The sequence below is a fragment of the Puma concolor genome, chromosome D3 (genome assembly GCF_028749965.1).
Source record: "Puma concolor isolate L17-30 chromosome D3, mPumCon1.1.hap2, whole genome shotgun sequence".
NCBI classification, from domain to species: domain Eukaryota; kingdom Metazoa; phylum Chordata; class Mammalia; order Carnivora; family Felidae; genus Puma; species Puma concolor.
Window position 1 is genome coordinate 55,004,927 of NC_141678.1, and position 18,672 is coordinate 55,023,598.

The window sequence follows — 18,672 nt, forward strand, 5'->3', positions numbered from 1 at the left end:
AAAATCATCTATCTCACTAGGTGTTAGTACTGGTTATATATTCATTACATGAGCTCTAGGATAAGCAATTAAGAGCCCTGAATATAGTAGTATACTCAGAATTTGTTGTTGCCATGTTTTATGGCCTTGTACAAGCTGCTTCGTGCATTTAGGCCCTAGTTTTCTCAAGCCCACAACACAGGTAAGCTCTGTCTTGGCTATTTCACAGGGAGGCTTTGAAGATCGAAATAAACTTTCAAAATGGGAACATTTTACAAATCATAAAGTTTTTTTAATTAAAAAAACTGAAAATTATTAAAGGCCATTTTAATAAATTATTAAATTACATCATCATTTGCAAAGAAAAAAATTCTGTTGCTAAAATGGCCCAAACGAATGTATGTATGTCCTCCCTGCACCTAAGGACAAGAATATATAACTCTCACCACACCCTCTACTTCTCCAAAAGACTAATGACAGGATGCATACATATTTTTCTACTAAATTTTTCTTTGGGAAGGGCTAGTAGTATCAGTAACTGCCATAAACTTGTTGTTTTGAAAATATTTTATCGACATTTGCTTTATTTTTCATCCTATGTGTCTCAACTTCTTCCACATACATCAAAAATTTACCATAAAAATGTCAAGATGCATTAGATTTTATATTTGAGTAAACATAGCTTCAGCATTTTATTAACAGGCAGTGAAGACTTTGAATTAAATTTAACATAGTGGGCAATCACAAAAGAAAAATCACTACTCATCTGTTTGAAAACTGCTTTTCCTAGGTACACTTTAAGATAGAGTATGGGGGCCCAGGTAATAGCATCAATAGTCTTGCCATTTGGTTCCACTATAGATCAGCTGTGTGGTCATAAAATACTCATTTTGTTCATGCTTTTATGTCTTCCTATGTGAAATCATAATATTCCAAATAATAATGTAAGATCACATATACGATTTATCGACCTCAACACTCCTGGAAATTAGCTTCTGGATTAATTGTAAGTGCTTACGTCAGCATGCTCTTTGTGGGCAGTTCTGATTTTTGCGGCATCTTCTTCTAGTTCAAGCAGCGGCGTCTCTAGTTCCGCCAGTGCTAGGGTGTACATTGCTTTCTTTTCCATAAGATCCTGTCTCTCAAGGATCTGTTCTTCTTGAATGGAATACAATTTTTTCTGCCAGCAAAAATTTTAAAGAATTCATTAAGTTATCAATCACCTAAACATGGGATAAGGAGTGAACTTGTTGTGATGAGCACCAGGTGATGTATGGAATTGTTGAGTCACTATATTGCACACCTGAAACTAATATAACACTGCCTGCTAACTGGAATTAAAAACTTAAAAAAAGTAAACATTTATTGAGTCTCAGTCTTGTGTCAGGCAATAATATTTGTTGTTATTTGAAAATTTAAAAAAAATTATGCCACCACAAAAAATAGGTATGAATATACCATATTTAAACAATGTAGGTATTATTCAAAAATGAGAGACAATTAATATAGATAATAAAAATCAAACATTCTTATGTAAGTATTGGAAGATAATAAGGTTAAAAAGCACACTAACAACAAATATTGAAATATATGTAATTCTGGCAAACTAAAACCCAGTAAAACCAATGGACAAGAAGTTAATGACAAAATACTAAGCTAAAAGGGCTAGAAAATTATGGAATTATTGAACATACATATACATAGAAAGAAAAATAAATCAGGAAATTTGGCATTTTCAGCATAGAGAAGCGGAGAAACACTGCTTTTATATGTCTGAAAATGCCAAATTTTCTAACAGAAGAAATCACAAAATTTGTGTTCATTTCAAAGAAGACCAGAGGTGCAGATAATCTCAAATAAGTGTATACAATAACACTGTTTTGGACTGTTTTGCCTCTTGATTTTATTTTTAGAACTTCAAGTATTCATGTATCTCTGAAGGGGAGCCATTCTAGAAACATGTCAAAGATCAAAACAGACAACCTGGGTTCCAAAGGATATGCAGGTGGTAGACGAAGATAAAGACATTTTAAATTGACTTTGCTAGCTATATTAATTTGATTTCAAAATTTTTATATAGAAATAACATATGTTTTTTCAGTGTTAAATACAGAAATTCAATTGAAAGACACTAAAAGTAAAGAAAACATAACATCATCACAAAGCAAACTAAGGAGACACTTAGGAATAAGATCTCACTGCCCTTTTACTAGACTGGCAGAAATTCCCATTAAGCCACAAAATGAGATATGTGTATGGGAGGTCAGTTTCTTTATGCATGATCAGGCTCTGCTAGTCGTACACAGAGGGCAACTGTCATCAGCTAAGGAGAGAAAACTGCTGGCTTGCAAACCAAGTAGGGAAAAGATGCCTCATTACAGGCAAATTTAAAATGCTAAGTACAATGCAAATTAAAGGAAGAATAAAATATTGAAACCGAATTAGGATTACCTGAATCATCATTCCATTAGTCACTTCACTTCGAATAAGTCTTTTCAAGAATTCTTCTCTACCCTATATATTATCAAATTTAAGAAAGGTTTTATTTATAGAATATCAGAAAATATTATTGAAGACAACTGACAACACAAGCAACATTTTACTTACATTATAATAAAGAATAAAATATTTATTAAAAATTGAGTATTATAAAAAACAACAGTCAACCAACCAAACATACAACCAAAAAATCCGATGTTATTTGAAACAAAATAAGTGATACAAGACCAAGAAAAAAAAAAAAATTAAAAAAAAAAAAAGGCGTCCGACTTCAGCCAGGTCACGATCTCGCGGTCCGTGAGTTCGAGCCCCGCGTCAGGCTCTGGGCTGATGGCTCAGAGCCTGGAGCCTGTTTCCGATTCTGTGTCTCCCTCTCTCTCTGCCCCTCCCCCGTTCATGCTCTGTCTCTCTCTGTCCCAAAAATAAATAAATGTTGAAAAAAAAAATTAAAAAAAAAAAAAAGACCAAGAAAAAGAATTTCAGTTCAGTTCAAGTTACTTTATAATCCTGAACTAAAAGATCAAAGTAATCAAAAAGGAGAGACTAAACAGTCTTCAATTCCTCTTTTTAAAAACTATCAGTTTGGGGGCGCCTGGATGGCTCAGTCGGTTAAGCGGCCGACTTTGGCTCAGGTCATGATCTCGTGGTTTGTGAGTTCGAGCCCCGTGTCGGGCTCTGTGCTGACAGCTCGGAGCCTGGAGCCTGTTTCAGATTCTGTGTCTCCCTCTCTCTGACCCTCCCCCGTTCATGCTCTGTCTCTCTCTGTCTCAAAAATAAATAAACGTTAAAAAAAAAAAATTTAAAAACTATCAGTTTGCTTTCAATAACATCTTCCAGAAGGAACACACTCAATTTTGAAAATTGATAGTCTGAAGTTTGTAAAATGTAATCAGATTCTCCATTTGGCCAGAATATTTTTTTTTCTTTTTTCTTAAAAAAAAAAAAATCATTCTTTGGAATTTAGTAGGCAAAAAATGTGTAGAAAAAAATTTTTTTTTCTGTTACTTGGATAGATTTAAACTCTCCATAGCTCCATAGTTGTAATTGACATTACCACACAACACCAGGGATGCTGCCTTTTAATTATGCAGTATGGATTACGTAGCTACTGAGAACAGTATTGGGAAAATGAATCCATATTACTGTAGATTTAACACGAGATAGAGTATGGTCTTAGTAAAGTACTTATTAAACTATCATTGAAAATGTTTAAGAAGAGAGGATGGAGAATGACAAAGAGTTATAGTAGCTGTAAAAACATCTAAATAACTTATTGAACAAATGAATTAACAAATAACAAACAAAGTACTTTTGGTCCCTAGGTTGGGTAATCAAGCTATCAAAGTTTTAGGTTCTTTCAAACTCAAAAATAGGTTTTTAAAAAATCTCTTCATATAATGAGAAACTCCAGATCCATTAAAATATCATAATCACACAGATTCTTACTCATGAACAGCATGTGAAGGATGGAGAGTGAAACCAGGCCGACAAGGTGTTTCCCTGAGACTTAAGGAAATAGGGGCAGTGGTAGGAAATGCAGAGGTAAGTGCCTGAATAAGAACTGAAAGAAGAAACCATTTTCAGGAGGATGGCCTGCAACCCAGCCTGTGCCAAACTTTTCAGTTCTTCTAATTGTCGATGGATTGTAAAAGGAATGGAAGTCCAGGAAATTCACCATTTCACACCTCTGACAAAAATGGATTCAACCAAGACTTACCAGTGGATGTTAAATTTGGATAAAAAATTTTTTTTGGAAACAAAGATAATTTCATGTTCTTAACATATCACTCAATTGGGTCAATACTACAACAGGAGAATAAATAAATTTATTAGTCATAACTTTAACCAAATGACCAAACTTACTATCACTAATAATGAGACAAACTTTCACCATGTGCTTTGTGATGTTTCATTGACACAATATGATAACTATGTAATAGTCCTGCCAAAAGTGTTTAACCTGAATTTAACAATGAGAACAAAAAAATAAACCCATTGTGAGAGATGTTCTGGAAAGTAAATGGCTTAGACTCTTCAACAAATGTTAATGCAATAAAAGGCAAATTTTTTTTTAATGTAGGAGACTCTAAAGATTAAAAGAGACTCTAGAGTTATGAGATAAATGGAAGACATGGTGTTCAGTTACATATAGAAACCAACTGAATTAGAGAAGTTTGCATGTGGACTGTATATTTGTGCCATTTATCTAATCATTGCCTTTTAGCTTTAAATCCAGTCTCTTAACTAATTTGAGATACTAGGGCTGGATATGTAAACTATTTTCTTCTGCCAGCTGGCTTCAAGTGAGGCTTTATCAATAGAGGGCAATGGTGGGGCTTACAAGGCTGCAGCAAGGCCCTTGACAACCTTGTTCTGTTTCCAATGGTTTCCTCCTTCTTCCTGTAGAATTGTTGCCAGCTGGTGTGTGGAAAACCAATGGTGCCTACCCTCCAGGTTCTCTACCCAGAAACTCCATTCAAACTCCATTTAACCTTCATCAAATTCTCTGGCACCTGGCAGATAGCTGCTTAAGGTCATCGACTGAGACACAGCCACGCTCTCTCCAGTAAGACCTTACTCTGCTTTGGAGGAAGGTAGCCTCTTTCACGCTCTTTGGGTACTTATCCCTAAAGGCTGTGGATGCTCCCTATATTTGCTATTCTTGTATTCTTTAGAGGTCAACAAGCTTTCTCTGTAAAAAAAAAAAAAAAAAAAAAAAAGTAAAAAAATATAGGCTTTGGGGACATAAAGCCTCCATAAAAATAAGTCAATTCTGGTTTTGGAGAATAAAATATATCAAAAGATCACTTTGAAGAGCTTCAAAGAAGTCAAAGAAAAGGCAGAGCATTCTCAGATGCTGAGAAGAGCCCAGATTGAAACAGTCACCTTTGACCTGCTGCCTGGCTTTAGCAGACAAAAACCAGAAGGTGGCAGCAAAGAGCTATTCTACTGGAAGAGACTTATACTAGGACAAAGAACTGAAGAGCAATGCAACACTTAATGCTATGTGTCCGGAAATCCACTTTCAAAGAGAAAAGAGAAGTAAACACCAAATATAAATATATATAAGCTCAGAATCAAGGAAGTAGCATCAGTTTGCTTTCCAGTGATGGAGGGGAGTTGAGACCAAAGTTGGAGAACTCAAATTATTATATAAGATTTTAGACCAGGAACAGAGAAAACAAGAATTAAAAATTAAGAGTTATAACGAAAAATTGAGTATTTCTGCAAATAACTGAGTTGTACTGAATCAGTGGGGCAGAGCAGCTCCGACTTGCATTCTTAGGGCACTCTTTTGTGGCCAGGAACCTAACAAAAAGTACAGGTAGCAGCCCAAATGGATTCTTTCTAAAAATAAACACAAGGGTGCTTGTGTTTTTACCTTTCTTTCTTTATGAAAATAAATGGGTTTTTTTGGAGAAACATTTTTAAATTACAGAAGTAAAATTAAAATAACCTGAATCTCCAAACCCAGGGATGTGCATTGTGACTTTTTGGTGTATTGCTTTTTAGGTCCAGGGATTCAAGTTGTTATCGTTGGTAGAGTCAGCCTAGATAGATAGATAGTCTATCTTTCTCAGCCACTAAAAAAAGCAAAATCACCATTTTTAAAAATTTAGAACTGAATGAATTTACAATTTATCCTTGTACTCATATTACACAACAAATCTATTACTGAAAAATTTGTGTTTTTAAAATTTTCCCACTATATGTTAGCTATGTATTTATGTTTTCCATAAACACGTATTGAGTACCTACTTTGTTCTCAGCACTGGTCTAGGCACTGAGATGCAGTTGTACAAAACAAACAATTCTTGTCCTCCTGGAGTATATTTTCTAGTTGGTATTATGTAACTAATCATAAACATCCTTAACAGCCATCTTTGTAGCCTTTGTTCGTCTTTATTATCTGGTGATTTTCTTTAAGTCTTATTTTTAGAAATAATTAACTATAGATTGCAAATGTATTTAGTATTTAAAGTTCTTTACATGGGGCGCCTGGGTGGCTCAGCTGGCTGAACTTCCGACTTCAGATCAGGTCATAATCTTGCAGATTGTGAGTTCGAGCCCCACGTCGGGCTCTGTGCTGACAGCTCAGAGCCTGGAGCCTACTTCAGATTCTGTGTCTCCCTCTCTCTCTGCCCTTCCCCCATGCATGCTCTGTCTCTGTCTCTCAAAAATAAACATTAAAAAATAATAAAAATAAAGTCTTTACATATATTGGTTTAATATCTACAAATCAATGTGACACATGACATTAACAAAATGAAAGATAAAAACCATATGATCATCTCAACAGATGCAGAAAAAAAAAAAAAATAGAAAAAACCCAAAATCAGTTCATGATTAAAAACTCTCAACAAAATCGGTTTAGAAGGAACATAACTCAACATAAAAACGCCATACATGACAAACCAATAGCTAACATATTACTCAATGGTGAACAAATGAAAGCTTTTCCTTTAATATCAGGAACAAGACAAGGATGTCTATTCTTACCACTTTTATTCAAAATAGTAATGTAAATCTTAGCTGTAGCAAAGAGACAAGAAAAACTAATAAAAAGCATTCAAATTTAAAGAAGTAAAACTGTCACTATTTGCAGATGACATATTAATATATAGAGAGAACCCTAATACTCTACCAAAAAATTATTAGAACTAATAAATGAATTCATTAAAGTTGCAGGATACAAAATAATAGAGAGATATGTTGTATTTTTATACATTAATAATAAAGTAGCAGAAGAAGAAATTAAGAAAATAATCCCATTTAAAATTAAGCAAAAAGAATAAAATACCTAGGAATAAATTTAACCAAGGAAGTGAAAGATCTATAACCTGAAAACTGCATGACACTGATGAAAGAAAGTGAAAACAACACAAACAAATGAAATCATATACCATGTTCATGACACAGAAAAATTAATATTGTTAAAATATTTAGGCTACCCAAAGTTACTAATCTACAATTTCAATACAATCCTTATCAAAATATCAACACTGTTTTTCACAGAACTAGAACAAATAATCCTAAATTTGTATGGAATCATAAAAGCGCTCAGTAGCCAAAGCAATCTTGACAAAGAACAAAGCTGGAGGTATCATAATCCCAGATTTCAAAACACAACACAATGCTACAGTAATCAAAACAGTTTGGTACTGACACAAAAACAGACACATAGATCCGTAGAACAGAATACAGAGTGCAGTGCATAAATAAACCTATGCTTCTATATGGTCAATTAATACCTGACAAAGGAGGCAAGAATATACAATGAGGAAAAGGCAGTCTCCTCAATAAACGGTTGTTGGGAAAAACTGGACAACTACATGCGAAAGAATGAGCCTGAACCACTATCTTACATCAGACACAAAAAATAAACTCAAAATGGATTAAAGACCTAAATGTGAGACCTAAAACAATAAAATTCTGAAAGAAAACATAGGAAGTGATCTTCTGTACACCAGCCTTAGAGACATATTTTATAGACATGTTTCCTCAAGATTCTCACCCTCACTAATCATCAGTGAAATGCAAGTCAAAACCACGAGATGAGACCCCCTACCAGTCAGAATGGTTATTATCAAAAAGATAAGAAATAACAAGTGTTGGCAAGGATATGGAGAAAAGGGAAACCTCATATGCTGTCAGTTAGAATGTGAATTGGTGCAACCACTATGGAAAACAGTATGGAAGTTCCTCAATAAATTAAAAATAGAAATATCATATGATTTATTAGTTCTACGCTAACCCTAACCCTAGCCAAATAAAACAAAAACACTAATTCAAAGAGATATATAAGCCCCTATGTTCTCTGAAGCATTATTTACAATAGACAATAAATGGAAGTAACCTCAGTGTCCTTCAATAGATGAAATGGATAAAGATGTGGTATACATATACACAACTGAATATTACTCAGCCATAAAAATGATGAGATCTTGCCATTTGCACCAACATGCATGGACCTAGAGACCATTATGCTAAGTGAAATAAGTCAGAGAAGGACAAATACCATATGATTTTACTTACATGTATAATTTAAAACAAGCAAGCAAACAGGCAAAAGGAAACAGATGCATAAATATAGGGAACAAATTAATGGCTTCCAAAGTGGACCAGCATGGTGCATCAAACATTCAACAAATAGCTATTACTACTTTCAATGTGTTATTTAGAATCTATATATTTATTAGGAAATAGACTCCAGAGTTAAATGTAAGTCAGCTATCAAAGAGTTTAGGAAGCCCCATTTTATGGAATACTCTTTATGTCGTTTATCCCTAATACTTGTGAGAGTTTATTATTTGTCAGGCTCCAAGTTAAATGTTTTATATACAATATTATCACACACAGGTATAATACATGTATTATTACACTCATTTACGGGATCACAATATTCTCAATATTCTCAGAATAAAGAACCAGAATTCAAATTAAGAAACATGTGACTCCAAAACCCACACCCTTTCAACAAAATCACATTTCATTTAGAAAAGGGAGGAAAAAATAGAAACAAAAATCATAGATTTATTTTTTTTTTAGTTTATTTATTTATTCTGAGAGAGAGAGAGCGAGCCAGAGAGAGAGAGAGAGAGAATCCCAAGCAGGCTCTGTGCAGTTGGCGCAGAGCCTGATCCAGGGCTTGTTCTCGTGAACAGTGAGATCATGACCTGAGCCAAAACCAAGAGTTGGACACAACCGATTGAGCCATCCAGTTGCCCCCAAAATTCATAGATTTAAATGAAAATTCTAATGAGCCAATATACTACATTTTTTTCTGACAAGGCTCTAAACTAGTAGAATGAGGAAGGAAGTTATGTTCCCAGCAAGGCAAATAAAGTTTTATTTTGCCCTCAACTGTTTTACATCATCAAGAATACTGAGTCTCTAATTCTTTATTTTTATCACATTTTTAGGTGTATTTACTCCCTCAAATATGTGTTAGAAAAATTAACTCTTCTGAAGCCTGACACAACATTTGAGGGACTTAAATCCTACTATAGCTTCACACGATTTCTGTTTTGTCTGTACCTTCCTTCCCTCTTTTCCCCAGCAAACATTCATCATTAATGTGGACACTCCCAATATTACAGTTAATGGCTTCCTTGACCTTCACGTTGGCAAAGTATTTTATCTCTGAATAGAGTAGGGAAGAATCTTAGTAACTTAAAAACAATGAACCAAAAGTAAAAGAGTACATGATCAAAGTTGTAAATCTGGAACACAGAAAGGAGTAACGAAGAGTGACGGTGCTAGCAATGTATAGTGTAAATGATTCTGAGCTTCTGGACCGTTTAAAGCAGAAGGAAACACGAAACATTAAAGACTGCCCAATTATCATTAAGAAAAGGAATATAATTTTATCAAGAAAGTTAATCCTAGTTCTGAATTCTAACATAACTTAAGTGTATAGGTTTTTAACCATCTTGAACAATAGGACTACCTCTTTCATTAATTTAAAAAAACAAGTAGCAGTAGTCAGTTTTGGCCATTACTTTTAGGAACTTTTTTTTTAATTTTTGTAAATGTTTATTTAGTTTTGAAAGAGAGAGAAAGAGTGCAAATGGGGAAGGTGCAGACAGAGAGGGAGACATGGAATCCAAAGCAGGCTCCTGGCTGCAAGCTGTCAGGACAGAGCCTGACACGGAGCTTGAACTCATGAATTGTGAGATCATGACCTGAGCTGAAATTGGATGCTTAACTCACTGAGCCACAGAGGTGCCCCTTACCAAGATTTGTTAAAAGTCCAGGATGTAGTATCAACTCCTAATTCAATAAAAATTATTGTATATAAGTCAAGAGTAATACACTTTAGATTTGACTGATAGGCATAAATCCTCAAGAATCAAAATACATAAATACTCAGAATGTCCATTTTCTAACCATTTTAAAATACCACCAGTCTCACCTGAAATTGTGATAGAAGCTGTATAGTGTACAAACCAAATTTGGGCTTATTAAATCTATTTTATTCTGTTAATTGAACTGGACATTATCTAAATAGGCCTGAAGTGGTAAAAGTTATGACCCCCAAGAAAGTGTTTTAGAAGGTTTTAATTTTTACTTTACTCAGATTAAGGTCCTTTATAAACTTTGTCTTAGATATTAACAAATAGTATTTGAAGGAAAGGCCAAGATTTTTCTCTAAAGAAGAGTTAAGGGTTGTTATAAATATGTGAAAAAGAATCCAAGCAGTAACATAACCTTCTAAACTATAAAGTTATAGACCAGATGACTGTGGCCTAGAACATTATAAAGACATAACAGAGTGTCTTTTTCTAGGATTAAAAATGATCCCTGAACTGCTAAACAAATTTAAAAAACTAGAAAAAACTAGAAATCATACAATGTTTACTGTCAGACCACAATGGAATTAAACTAGAAATCAGTAACAGAAAGTTAATTGGAAAATACCCAAATATGTACACACTAAACAACATATTTCTTAAAAATGTATAGCCAAGGAATAAATCTGAAGAAAAATTTTGAAATAGTTTGAACTAAATAAAAACAAAACGCAATTTATCAAAATTTGTGTGATGCAGCAAAAGCATTGCTTAAAAGGAAATTTATAGTACTGAGTGTGTATATTAGAAAATAAGAAAGATCTAACATCAATAATGTAGGTTTAAATCTTAGAAAACTGGAAAGAGAGAAAATTAAATTAAAACTAAGCAGAAGGGAAATAATAAGAATTAGAGCAGAAATCAATGAAATTGAAAACAGAAATCATAGAAAAAAAAATCAATGAAACTAAAATCTGGTTCTTTCAAAAGAGCAATAACACTTGATAAGCCTGAAGCCAGGCAAACTAAGAAAAATAGATAGAGGACACAAATTACTAATATCAGAAATGAAAGCAGTGATGTAACTAGATCTCATGGATATTGAAAGAAAATAAAGGAATACTATGAAAAACTCTATTTTCAAGAATTAGGTAACCTAGATGAAATAGAACAATTTCTTGAAAGACATAATCTGCCAAAACTCATACAAGAAGAAACATATCATCTAAATATGCTGACATCTATTAAGGAAATGGAATTAATAATTAATTACTTTCCAAAACAGAAAGCACAAGGCCCCCATGGGTTCCCCAGTGAATAATTCTACAAACATTTAAGTAAGAAATTATACTAAATTTCTACAATCTCTTTCAGAGGATAGAAACAGATGGATACTCCTAACTCATTCTATGAGACAGCATTACTGTAAGACCCTCAATAAGTTAAAATGGGGGGGGGGATCTTCCTTGACTTGGTAAAGAATGTTTACAAAAACCTACAGCTAACACAAAAGTTTATGGTGAGAAACGAAAGCTCTCCCACTAGGATCAGGTACAAGGCAAGGATAATCCATCTCAACATTCTTTTTCAATGTTGTACTGGACGTGCTTGAAAATGCATTGACCAAAATAATAATAATAATAATGATAATAATAATAATAATAATAATAATAAGAAGAAGAAGAAGAAGAAGAAGAAGAAGACAATGAAGACGAAGAAGAAGAAGTAAAAAACATACAGATTTGGAAGGAATAAATAAATTTGCTCTTGTTTTCAGATGACATGATTGTACATGTGAAAATCTAAAAGAATTAACAAAAATACTCCTGGAAATATTAAGCAATTATAGAACAGTTGCAAGACAAAATGTGAATCCCCAATCTTCAATTGTTTTCCTATATGCCAGTTTATAAGGAGAGGCAAAGACCCAGCAGAGCCAAAACAATATTGAAAAACAAAAAAAAGCAACAGACATGAACACACTCAACATCAAGATATACTAGAAAGCTGTATTATTCAAGACAGTATAGCACTGGCAAAACAATAGACAAATAGAAAACTGGAACAAAAAAGAGTCCACAATTAGTCAGCTACTCTTCCACAAAAAAGCAAAGACAACACAATGGAGCAAAGACAATCTCTTCAATAAATGGTGCTAGAACAAGTGGACATCCACATGCAAAAAGAAACAAAGCTAGATACACTTTACACCTTTCATAAAAATTAACTCACAATGGATCATAAACCTAAAGGTATAACAAAAAAAAAAAACACTAGAAAATAACAAAAAATCTTAGATGTTCTTGGGTATGACAATGACTTATTTTTAGTTGTTTTTTAATTTTTATTTTTTTAATTTACATCCAAGTTAGTTAGCATATAGTGCAACAGTGATTTCAAGAGTAGATTCTTTTCTCTTTTTTTTTTTTTTTTTTTTTTTAATTTTTTTTTTTTTTTTTTTGAACGTTTATTTATTTTTGGGACAGAGAGAGACAGAGCATGAACAGGGGAGGGGCAGAGAGAGAGGGAGACACAGAATCGGAAACAGGCTCCAGGCTCCGAGCCATCAGCCCAGAGCCCGACGCGGGGCTCGAACTCCCGGACCGCGAGATCGTGACCTGGCTGAAGTCGGATGCTTAACCGACTGCGCCACCCAGGCGCCCCAAGAGTAGATTCTTTACCCATTTAGCCCATCCCCCCTCCCACAACCCCTCCAGTAACCCTGTTTGTTCTCCATATTTAAGAGTCTCTTGGGGCGCCTGGGTGGCGCAGTCGGTTAAGCGTCCGACTTCAGCCAGGTCACGATCTCGCGGTCCGTGAGTTCGAGCCCCGCGTCGGGCTCTGGGCTGATGGCTCAGAGCCTGGAGCCTGTTTCCGATTCTGTGTCTCCCTCTCTCTCTGCCCCTCCCCCGTTCATGCTCTGTCTCTCCCTGTCCCAAAAATAAATAAACATTGAAAAAAAAAAAAAAAATTAAAAAAAAAAAAAAAAAGAGTCTCTTAGGTTTTGTCCCCCTCCCTTTTTTTATATTATTTTTGCTTCCTTTCCCTTGTGTTCCCCTGTTTTGTCTATTAAAGTCCTCAGATAAGTGAAGTCATATGATTTTTGTCTTTCTCTGACTAATTTCACTTAGCATAATACCCTCCAGTTCCATCCATGTAGTTGCAAATGGCAAGATTTCATTCTTTTTGATTGCCCAGTAATACTCCATTATATATATATATATATATATATCACATCTTCTTTATCCATTCATCCATCGATGGACATTTGGGCTCTTTCCATACTTTGGCTATTGTTGATAGTGCTGCCATAAACATGGGGGTGCATGTGTCCCTTCGAAACAGCACACCTGTATCCCTTGGATAAATGCCTTGTAGTGCAATTGCTGGGTCACAGGGTAGTTCTGTTTTTAGTTTTTTGAGGAACCTCCATACTGTTTTCCAGAGTAGCTGCACCAGCTTGCATTCCCACCAACAGTGCAAAAGAGAGCCTTGTTCTCTGCATCCTCGCCAACATCTGTTGTTCCCTGAGTTGTTAATGTTAGCCATTCTGACAGGCGCAAGGTGGTATCTCATTGTGGTTTTGATTTGTATTTCCCTGATGATGAGTGATGTTGAGCATTTTTCATGTGTTGGTTGGCCATCTGGATGTCTTCTTTGGAGAAGTGTCTATTCATGTCTTTTGCCCATTTCTCCACTGGATTATTTGTTTTTGGGTGTTGAGTTTGATAAGTTCTTTATAGACTTGGGATACTAACCCTGTATCTGATATGTCATTTGTAAATATCTTCTCCCATTCCATCGGTTGCCTTTTATTTCTTTGTGTTGTCTGATGGCTGAGGCTAAGACTTCCAATACTGTGCTGAATAACAGTGGCGAGAGTAAACATCCCTGTCTTGTTCCAGACCTCAGGGGGAAAACTCTCAGTTTTGCCCCATTGAGGATGATATCAGCATGGGATCTTTGATATATGGCTTTTATGATCTCCAGGTATGATCCTTCTATCCCAACTTTCTTGAGGGTTTTTATCAAGAAAGGATGCTGTATTTTGTCAAATGCTTTCTCTGCATCTATTGAGAGGATCTTATGGTTCTTGTCCTTTCTTTTACTGATGTGATGAATCACATTGTTTTGCAGATATTGAACCAGCCCTGCATCCCAGGTAGAAGTCCCACTTGGTCGTGGTGAATAATTTTTTTAATGTATTGTTGGATCCAGTTGGCTAATATCTTGTTGAGGATTTTTGCATCCACAGTCATCAGGGAAATTGGTCTATAGTTCTCATTTTCAGCGGGGTCTCTGGTTTTGGAATCAAGGTAATGCTGGCTTCACAGAAAGAGTTTGGAAGGTTTCCTTCCATTTATATCTTTTGGAAGAGCTTCAAGAGAATAGGTGTTAACTCTTCCTTAAACGTTCGGTAGAATTTCCCTGGAAAGCCATCTGGCCATGGACTCTTGTTTTTTGGCAGATTTTTTTATTACAATTTCGGTTTCTTTACTGGTCATGGGTCTCTTCAAATTTTCTGTTTCTTCCTGTTTCAGTTTTGGTAGTGTATTTGTTTCTAGGAATTTGTCCATTTCTTCCAGATTGCCCATTTCATTGGCGTATAATTTCTCATAGTATTCTCTTATTATTGTTTTTATCTCTGCTGTGTTGGTGGTGATCTCTCCTCTCTCCTTTTTGATTTTACTTGGGTCCCTTCCTTTTTCTTTTTGATCAAACTGGCCAGTGGCTTATCAATTTTGTAATTCTTTCAAAGAACCAGCTTCTGGTTTCACTGGTCTACTGTTTTTTTCGTTTCAACAGCATTAATTTCTGCTCTAATCTTCGTTATTTCCTGTCTTCTGTTAGTTTTGGGTTTTATTTGCTGTGCTTTTTCCAGCTCTTTAAGGTGTAAGATTAGGTTGTGTATCTGAGATCTTTCTTCCTTCCTTAGGAAGGCCTGGATTGCTAAATACATTCCTCTTATGACTGCTTTTGCTGCAAGTGAGGCTTTGGGCTGTGGTGTTATCATTTTCATTGGCTTCCATGTACTTTTAAATTTCCTCTTTAACTTGTTGGTTAGCCCATTCATTCTTTAGTAGGATGTTCTTCAGTCTCCAAGTATTTGTTAGCTTTCCAACTTTTTTTTCTTGTGGTTGATTTTGAGTTTGATAGCTTTGTGGTCTGAAAATATGCATGGTATGATCTCGATCTTTTTATACTTGCTAAGGGGTGATTTGTGTCCCAGTATGTGGTCTATTCTGGAGAACGTTCCATGTGCACTGGAGAAGAATACATATTCTGCTGCTTTAGGATGAAACGTTCTGAATATACATGTTAAGTCCATCTGGTCCAGTGTGACAATGACTTTTTAGATACAACACCAAAGCATGATCCATGAAAGCAATAATTGATAAGTTGGGTTTCATTAAAACTAAAGCCTTTAGCTCTGTGAAAGCCAAGGTCAAAAGAATGAGAAGTCACAAACTGGGAGCAAATATTTAGAAGTCACAAACTGGGAGCAAATATTTGCAGAAGACAAATCTGATAAAGATCTGTTATCCAAAATATACAAAATACTCTGGAAACTCAACAGTAAGAAAACAACCCAATAAAAGAAGCATCAAAGATGTTGGGGTGCCTGGCTGGTTCTGTTGGTAGAACATGGGACACTTGATCTTGGGACTCTTAATTCGAGCCCCATATTGGATGTAGAGATTACTTAAAAGAGGAGGTCAAAGACCTTAACATGCAACTCATCAAAGAAGATATACAATGGCAAGTAAGTATATACTTCATATGTCATCACAGAAATGTAAATTAAAGCAACAGTGAAATATCACTACACAGCTATTATAATGGCCAAAATCCTGATTACTGACAACATCAACTATAGGCAAGGCTTTGGAATAACAGGAACTCCCATGCATTGCTGGTAGGAATGAAAAATGGTACAGCCACTTTGTAAGACAGTTTGGCAGTTTTTTACAAAACTAAACATATAATGGGGTGCCTAGGTGGTTCAGGCTGTTAAGCATCTGACTCTTGATTTTGGCTCAGGTTATGATCTCACAGTTCATGAGACTGAGCCTTCTGTTGGGTTACGTGCTGACAGTGCAGGTCCTGCTTGGATTCCCTCTCTTTCTCTCTCTCTCTCTGTCCCTCCCCCACTCACACCCTCTCTCCCTCTCAAAATAAACATTTTTTAAAAACACACAAAAAAGTAAATATATACTAATTATAATATCCAGCAATTATGTTCCTTATTTCATACTCAAAGGAGTTGAAAACTTATTTCCACATAAAAACCTGCACATGGATGTTTCTAGTAGCTTTCTTTAGAACTGCCAAGACTTGGAAGCAACCAAGATGCTCTTCAATAGGTGAATGCTTAAATAAATTGTGGTATATCCAGATATAGAATACTATTCAGTGCTAAAAAGAAATGAGCTATCAAGCCAAGAAAAGACATGAAGGAACCTTGAATGCATATGAATAAGTGAAAGAATCCAATATGAAAAGGCTATATATACTGTAGGATTCCAACTATATGGTATTTTGGAAAAGGCAAAACTATGGAATAAAAGATCAGTGGTTGCCATGGTTGCCATCAGTGGGAGAAAGGCTGTATAGGGACAGCACCGAAAGGGCTTGAGGTATATGGGAAATCTCTGTACTTTCTCCCAATTTTGCTGTGACCCTAATGGTTCTCTAAAATATAAAGGCTAAAAGGTGATCCCTAATATTGTCATTGTGAAATTTTGAGCCTGAATGAATTTTCTTTGGTTGGAGTATATGCCTACCTAGTGTCTGACTAGTTTATACCAAACCCAGCATCAGAAAACCTTGTGTACCAATTCTACACAGCTACCTAAAAGCAATGTTACTTTGGGCAAACCACTTCACCCCAAAATGTACATACTAGTAACAACTTCACAGTATTGTGACCACGAATTAATTAACATGTATAAAGAGTCTAGCCTATAACAGATCTGCAGAAAACTCTATTTCCTTTTTTCTTTTCTACTAAGTTTCCACTTAGTTCTAGTACTAGGATTTTTACCTGGAACCAGAGGATCCTGATATTCTACTTTTCCAGCAAAACTCCAGTATGTTCAAGCAAAAAACCCTCTACATTCCTGCAGCTTGCACAAAATCCTTCTATTTAAATGTTGAGAAGTACTTAATATCTGATAAAAGCTTTCGAGATTTTCCTTGTTACAATATATTACATTCTTCAGACAACACTGAATGATTTTCTGTTCATTCCATCAATACCATAATTGAATACATATTACCCTTTTATTGATTTATCCCCCATCACTGTGGATAATTTTATCCTGCGACTTGGCTAATCACGTCTTTTCTGAATAGGTCAGTCACTGGCATTGAAGGTATGAAAAAATTGGGACAAGTCATCTGTAATAGCTGGAAAACTTCAGAACCTGACAAATATCTTGATTGTTCAGGGTGGTTTCTAGTGTAAAACTTATTAGGAATTGTACAGGTGCATCAATTTGAGGAAACATAATTCAGAAATTCCACCTCTAAGGTTTCAAAAGGTTATTTCTCAGAGTTAGGTCAGAGGTGGTAATGCTATAATTTCTACAAGACCTGAATTAAGGACTAATGTTAGGCCAAGATCAACAAATACATAAAGTTACCTGCAAGAAAAACATGATGCCAAGACTCAGAAAACTTTATAGATATTTATTACTTAGTCAATGAAAGACAGTGGAGGTCATTAGAAAGGCAGAAACTACAAACTTGAATTATTCCCAACCTGATTTATCTAAGGACTATCTAGAAATTCATTTTTAATTCGTTACCATTCTGACACAGATACACATGTGTATATCACAGAAATTTAGTGCCCTATATATTCAGCTCAGAGATCAGTAGAAGTGTCTAGCAATGTGGAGTTATTTCCTAACTTGAGTAATATCTTTCTGTTGCTTCTTTCTGGTTGTGTCTCAGCTATTATAGGGTAGGGAAAGGACTTGATTAACAATGCCTCAATGCTTTCAATTTCACTTGCATCAAACAAGGGGGACACTTACACTTTGCCTTAGGTTGGCAAAGCAAGTACAGAAGAGTTACCTCAAATTTGCATTTAACCTATAAATTGCATTTTATGGCATCAGGAAAACTTAGAAAAAAATAATTTAATGTAACATCCTTCTTAATAATTGAATGACTCAGGCTAGTGAAGCCATATAGCTGAACTATTAAAGGTAGGTTGTGACAGCTCTGAGATAAATATGTGAACAAAGGTTTCCTGTCCAGTGAAAAAATTAAAACACATTGTTAAGTAGCCAAATCAGTGGTTTATGTATTCATTGATATCCTCAATGAAAAAAATTAATTATTGGTCATAGACAAATGCATATTAATGAAAAATGTTTTAAAATTATAAACA

At 35.0% G+C, this 18,672-nt stretch overlaps 1 protein-coding gene across 4 annotated transcripts in view; it reads right to left on the bottom strand.

Annotated features, from left to right (window-relative positions):
• CCDC178 (coiled-coil domain containing 178) overlaps window positions 1-18,672 on the bottom strand; it is a 436,166-nt gene that overhangs the window by 261,697 nt on the left and 155,797 nt on the right. For all 4 annotated transcript variants that reach the window (XM_086682702.1, XM_086682703.1, XM_086682701.1 and 1 more), the window contains 2 exons: window positions 2,431-2,493; window positions 998-1,159 (listed from right to left, as the gene is read on the bottom strand). In XM_086682702.1, the coding sequence (XP_086538828.1) occupies window positions 998-1,159; window positions 2,431-2,493 (225 nt within the window). The remainder of the gene's footprint in view (window positions 1-997; window positions 1,160-2,430; window positions 2,494-18,672) is intronic.